The sequence below is a fragment of the Myotis brandtii genome, unplaced genomic scaffold (genome assembly GCF_000412655.1).
Source record: "Myotis brandtii unplaced genomic scaffold, ASM41265v1 scaffold141, whole genome shotgun sequence".
NCBI classification, from domain to species: domain Eukaryota; kingdom Metazoa; phylum Chordata; class Mammalia; order Chiroptera; family Vespertilionidae; genus Myotis; species Myotis brandtii.
Genome location: NW_005355037.1, coordinates 768,560 through 775,535, shown reverse-complemented (window position 1 = coordinate 775,535; position 6,976 = coordinate 768,560). Strand labels below are relative to the sequence as shown.

General features: G+C 36.8%; 1 protein-coding gene and 1 long non-coding RNA gene across 5 annotated transcripts in view; one reads left to right on the top strand and one right to left on the bottom strand.

Moving 5' to 3' along the window:
* Positions 1 to 6,976, bottom strand: part of SLC6A15 (solute carrier family 6 (neutral amino acid transporter), member 15) — a 44,665-nt gene that overhangs the window by 31,922 nt on the left and 5,767 nt on the right. For all 4 annotated transcript variants that reach the window (XM_005860853.2, XM_005860854.2, XM_005860856.2 and 1 more), the window contains exon 2: positions 1,139 to 1,601. In XM_005860853.2, coding sequence (XP_005860915.1) covers positions 1,139 to 1,424 — 286 coding nt within the window. In that variant the 5' untranslated portion in view covers positions 1,425 to 1,601. The remainder of the gene's footprint in view (positions 1 to 1,138; positions 1,602 to 6,976) is intronic.
* Positions 1 to 6,976, top strand: part of LOC106725181 — a 23,479-nt gene that overhangs the window by 14,062 nt on the left and 2,441 nt on the right. The window lies entirely within an intron of this gene.

The following is a 6,976-nucleotide window of genomic DNA, read 5'->3' as shown; positions in this document are numbered from 1 at the left end:
GGGGGGTCCCCTCAGCCCAGCCTACACCCTCTCCAATCCAGGACCCCTTGGAGGATGTCTGACTGACCTGGCAGTCAGACATCCCTCTCACAATCCTGGACCGCTGGCTCCTAACCGCTCACCTGCCTGCCTGCCTGTTCATCCCTGACTGCCTCTGCCTGTCAGCCTGATTGTCCCCAACTACCTCCCCACCTCCTGCCGGCCTGGTTGCCCCCAACTGTGCCTCCTGCCCGCTTGGTCACCCCACACAGCCTGCTGCTCAGTCGTTTGTCATCTCTCAGTAACCTCCCTGCCGGCCTGATCACCCCACGCAGTCTTCTGCTCGGTCGATTGGTCTCCCCTCACTATCCCCCTGCCGGCCGGGTCACCCCACGCAGCCTGCTGCTTGGTCATTTGGTCACCACTCACTAACTCCCCCACTGGTCTGGTCACCCCACATAGCCTGATACTCAGTCGTTTGGTTGTCCCTCATTAACCCCCCTGCCAGTCTGGTTGCCCCACACAGCCTACTTGTTCAGTCATTTGGTCATCCCTCACTAAGCCCCTGCCGGCCTGGTCATAGGCAGCCATCTTTGTGAGGGAGTGATTGTCAATTTACATATTACTCTTTATTGTAAAGGATCCCATTAAATCCCTTCTACTGAAATCTTTAAAGTTCTGGTCAGCATTAGAAGACTATAATCATTCTAAATAATATGTAATTTTTGTTTTTATGGAGAGTAAAACAACTTTAAAAATTCAGATTTAATAAGTCATAGAGAGAAAGTTTTGTCTTCACAAATATTGCCTTATACCAGAAACCAGTTTGTTTTTTTCCAAAGAGAATAACCGACAGGCACAAGGGATGCAACATTTGTTTAAAAAGTCAGTAATTTAGAGATTTTTAATAGAATCCACAGAAAGAATCTGAGAATGTATTACCTTTAAAGCAATCCTTGTGTATTCATAGCAAGCCATCTGCTCCTATGGAAACCTATTCTGAAAACAGTGAAACTCATTTTCAACAAAGGAATCTCCCTAGCTTTATAATAAAATTCATAGTTTCTAAACTACTGAGACTCCAGCAACAACAGCAGCTATTTGAGATAATCAATTGAAATCTATTCAGCAATGTATCACTTAAAAAAATAAAACTTACCACCCCCATTCTTCTGACATAGGTATGGGAATCGCCACACATTTCCTAGACCTACAGAAAATCCAATTTGGGCAAGGATGTATTGTAGCCTATTGTTCCAACCTCGTCTTTCATCTTTGATGTTAGATACTTTAGGATCTGTATGGTTCTCTTTTTGGACATCAACAATTAGTTCACTTTTCTTAAAAGCATCATCAGCTGCATCTTCATTGGAAAGAAGGTCTTTGGCAGATTCAATAACTTCATCTTCTAATTCTTTTTTTATCATCTTGCTATTCTTAGGCATTAGAGAGTGTGGGTTTTATTATTTTTCTTAAATTCTCTTATGGCAAATTTGTTAATTCTTTTAAAAAATAATTTAGTTGATATGAAGAAAAGACAGGAGGATATCAACTAAATCCTTGATTCAAGGTGGAAAAGTCTTATGGATCCTGGATCTGTGTGTCCAATATTCTGCAGGTATCTGTAAAATTTTAAATTAAAAATGATAGTATTTAATAAGGAAAATACTAAAATTAATAAATACCATTTCGTATTAATTTATATGATAAAACATCTTTCTACAAAATATAAAACATATGATTGTTGGCCTTTCAGAGCTTAACATTTCCACAAGTGTAAGAAATGTATAGTTTACATGAGCTTCATACACATTTGATTTTATCTAACATCTTCCTTCTTTCAAAATTCCACTTTGATAGGACAAACTCAATGCATAAAATATTCTCTGTTCATTTGTAATTAAAATTTCTTGACTCTTGCCCTAGCTTGTTTGGCTCAGTGCATAGAGCATCAGCCTTCGGACTGAAGGGTCCCGAGCTCGATTCCAGTCAAGGGCACATGCCTTGGTTGCAGGCAGGCTCCATCCCCATTAGGGGGCATGCAGGAGGCAGCCGGTCAATGATTTTCTCTCATTGTCGATGTTTCTCTCTCCCTCTCCCTTCCTCTCTGAAACCAATAAAAATATATTTTTAAAAATTTTGTGACTCTCTTTAAAAAATTCTTCCTTTTTTCCTTTCTCACTAAAGTATAGGTCCCATTTTATTACTTATAGAACTACATAAACAATTGCATGCCACTCCTATAAATAAATTTCTTTTATACAGAATCTCTTCTGTTAATGTATTCATTTATTCACTCATTTGATATTATGATGAACATTCAGGGATACAAACATACATGAAACATACAATATCTGCTTTAAGTTGCTTATATCTAAGAGAGAAAGGCATATCTCAAATAATTACACTATATTGCATAATTTAAATGACCCAGCTTCATTACAGTAACAGAGTCCAGTAATGTTGGATAAAAGTGACATAAGAGTTGGGCAGAGAGAGTGAGACCACACCAAACACAAGGAACAACATAAATACACACAGAAAGTAGTAAAAAATACCTCACGGTATTTGTGTGAACATTCTCTCAAACAACTCAAGAAAAGCACTGCCATCACTTTGGCAGTTTTTCTTTCTCTAGTTCATCTTCTGTTATACTGTATCTTATACCCTTTTCAGATACAGACCAAGTAGTGTACAAGGCTTGTCTACAAACCAATGAGACTGTCAGTTTTAAAAAGTGATTAAACATGTGTGCTTCTCTTCAAAGCTGGATCAGGAGGCTTTAGAAATAATACTCCAAGAATTCTGCCAGTTGTTGCTAGAAAAAATGAAATTATTTCATGGAATTGCTGTTATTTTTACTTTAGAAGTCAGAGAAGCAGCCCATCATACTTTAATTTATAATCTTAATTAATAAGACAGGGTGGATGGTAACCCTAAGAAAATATAATTATTTAACATGACCATGTAACCTATATTTTTGCCTTTATGATTAGATGTTTAGTTGTTTCCAAAACTAGAATATATATGCTAAAAGCAAACAATTAAAATTTGGTGAAGATTAATAGGAAGACTATGAAGAAAATGCTGATAGAAAATCATTCCCAATATCCTAATATATAAAAATCCTGGGTCAGTAATGACCGGAGGCTCGACCAACCAGAGTCAGTCCTGCAGTCAGCGCTGGGTTGCCGTGGCGACCTTCACAGTCAATGCCACAGGTTGTGGTATAAAACACAGTGTGTAAGTGATCAGAAGCGCAGGCACTACCTCCATGCCCCCGCCGCCCCCCCTCCGCAACTTCCATCAGTACCACCGACCCTGAGGCGCCCTCCCTGAGCTATTTCCAGTGAGGCCTGAGGGAGGAACCTTCCCTCAGAACGCAAAGGCACTGAGTCCTGGGTTGCTGTGGTGATGGCTGCCAGAGGCTTCTGATGGCCTGCAGGAGTGTGCAAATGATCAGAAGCGCAGACACCACCTCCCTGCCACCTCCCCCACTTTCATCAGTCCCACTGGCCCTGAGGCGCCCTCCCCAAGCTGTTTCTGGTGAGGATGAGGCCTGAGGGAGGAACCCACCCTCAGAGCACCTGGAGCGCCCTGAGGCAGATTACTAAGAGAAATTATGAATTTGAATGTTGCATTTGGTGGGAAAGTTCTCCTCCGAGGGGATTTTCGACAATGTCTCAGTATTGTGCCACATGCTATGCGATCGGCCATAGTACAAACCAGTTTAAAGTACTGTAATGTTTGGTGATGTTTCAGAAAGTTGTCTCAAAACGAATATGAGATCAGAGGATTCTGCTTATAGTGAATGGTTAGTAAAACTCGGAGATGGGCAATGGATATTATTGAAATCCCCTGTGAAATGATTTGTAATGCATCTATTACTGAAGCTACCTTTGGAAATACTATATCTATAGATAATATTAAAAATATATCTAAACATGAGATTCTTTGTCCAAAAAATGAGCACATTCAAAAATTAAATGAAGAAATTTTGGATCTACTCAATGGAGATTTTCACATGTATTTGAGTGATGATTCCATTGATTCAACAGATGATGCTGAAAAGGAAAATTTTCCCATCGAATTTCTTAATAGCATTACTCCTTTGGGAATGCCGTGTCATAAATTAAAATTGAAAGTGGGTGCAATCATCATGCTATTGAGAAATCTCAACATGGTCAGTTATATGTTGCTTTCTCTCAAGTCTGAAGAGCATGTGATGTTAAAGTTAAAGTTGTAAATATTTCGTCACAAGGGATATTAGTCAAGCACTCTGAAAGTGTTTTCACTCTTAATGTGGTATACAGAGAGATATTAGAGTAAGTTTAATCAATTTATCACTCATTGTTTGTATCAGTTATTTTTACATCATGTTGTTTTTATATCATGTCTTTGTTGTTATTATATCATGTTGTGATTGTTTATTTATTAACAAATTTATATATTACTTTCATATACATTTTACTAATTTTCTTTTATCTCTGACACTCTTATTATAGAGAAAGGGAAAACAGCAATATTATAATATTTCCTTTAATTAATTCCCTTTTAATGTGCATGAATTTCGTGCACTGGGTTACTAGTTTTAAATAATAGACACATCTCTAGAAAAAGGACAAAACTTCTCATGGTGACTACTTGAAACTGTCCAACAAGGTTTTGATATGGAAAAGGTTTTCAGAAAAAAAATAGTTTTAATTTGCATTGTTTCCCCCTAGAGCTTAATAAATAGTAGTTGACTAAAAGAATAAATATAACCATTGAAAAACTGAAATAAGCTAATTTCCCAAATTATTTTTGCTTGAAGGAAATACCTGACATATAAGAAATTGTGATTTGCAAGACATAAATTATCTAAAGGTCTACCTTTATTGAATTATCTAAAGATAAACTATTGGCATAGTAATTTAACTAATGCATAGCTAACAGCATTGGTTTTAATCTGACAAACTTGGAGTTGTGTCCTCGCTCTATTATTTATCAGCTGCACAACTTCTACTAGTTATATCACCTTTATGCTGTTTCCTCAGGTGTATTCAAGTTAATGTGCTTTTTCTTCATCTACCCAACCTATTTCATTTTTTACACAACTGTTACTATACCAGTATTCACAATTCTGCATCTTGATTTTTCACTTTGATAGGCGAAAAGTTCCCAGGGTAAGCATTCTACTCAAAGATAATAATCAATTAATCTTATGTGAAAGCATACCTTAGTAATCACGAAGAAATAAAGTGACCTTTAAGACTGAAAACAGCTCTATCCTATATCAAGTGACATTGTGCACTTAAAAGCACCCTGCATCCCAGTATATACAGTTTGTTTTTCACCAAGAAATAAGAGACAATCACTATTGATCAACTTGGGTGCCTTAAGGGGAGGTATGGATGGGACTGGATATGCTGGGGGGAAAAGGTGAGAAGATATATTTTTCACTCTATACCCTTTAATACAATATTATGTATTCAAAATATAGATTAAAATTATTCTAATGTGAAAACAATAGCAAATATCCTTGGTTTTCAGGGTGGTATCCAGGTACCATATGCTGTCAAATGAGATGATTAAGGTAGAAAGGTGACTATTTTAACTCCATGATTTTTAAAAATTTATTGTCTAAAGTTTTACATATGTCTCCTTTTCCCCCACTTTACTCCATGATTTTTATAGTTTCTGAAATTACAGGAAAGTTTTCTCTTTCAACATTTTTAGTAATAAAATTACTTTAGAGCAGCAGATGGGATCTTATGTGCCCTTCAGTCACTTTTCTGCAAATGTTACATGTTTTTTAAAGAATTAAATTTATTGGGATAACATTGGTCAATAAGTCATATAGGCTAATTTGACTCGTGCATGTGTGATACATATAAAGCTGTTGCTGACACCAATCGCATGCATGTGTTTTGATCTGTCATTGTCAGTCATGAACTTGGTTGACACTTCTATTATAGAGAAAGGGCAAATAGTGATATTAAAACATTTCTTCTAATTAATTTCCTTTCAATGTGCACGAATCCGTGTGCTGGGCCACTAGTTATTCTGTCATACTTCCTTCAGTTAATTTAACAGACAAGTTTAAGAATGCATTGAGAATGTTAGGTGGATTGGTAAAATAAAATTATTCTCCAGGAAGAGTATATGGCCTAGTGAAGAAAACAGATACTTTACCCCTAGACTTAGTATATTTTTGTGGAAATTTTAATATTAAACTGCAACCCTATACCATATTTTCCTGAAACCACCCCAGACTAAAGCAGGAGGTAGCAGAGGATAAGAAATGGAAGGAGAAAAAGGAGCTAAAGTTACTTTACTTGTAATATCATCAATATATTACCACATTTTTATAACTTAGAAAAGGAACTCTACATGCATGCAAATACATATTTAACATCCCTTTCTTTTCTTTTTTTTTTTAAATACATCTTATTGATTTTTTACAGAGAGGAAGGGAGAGGGATAGAGAGTTAGAAACATCGATGAGATGTCTGCATCTCTTTCTTCACTGTAGATGCGACACCTTGCTGTCTGGGCGGACAGTGGGTGCCCGACAAACTCCTGCAGTGGGGTTTGGGTAGAAAATCCAGGAAAGATGGGGGGAAAAGAGGAACAACTGTAATAATCTGAACCATAAAGATTTAATAATTAAAAAAAAGAAAATCCAGGAAAGGTTAATTCCCATAAGTATTGCAACTCTTCAGCCCGTTAAAATTTTTTCAATGACATTGATTTCTTTTTAATCCTCACCCGAGAATAGGTTCATTGATTTTAGAGAAAGAGAAACATCCATGTGAGAGAAACATCACTAGGTTGCCTCCCATACATGCCCTGACTGGGAATTAAACCCACAAACTTTTGGTGTACAGGAGGGTGCTCCAAACAACTGAGCCATCTGGCCTGGGCTAAATTACTTTAATTTTTAATAAATGTTTCTTAATTATAGATTGACATATGCTCAAAACATCCCTTTCTGATATATTTAATTTTATAAAAA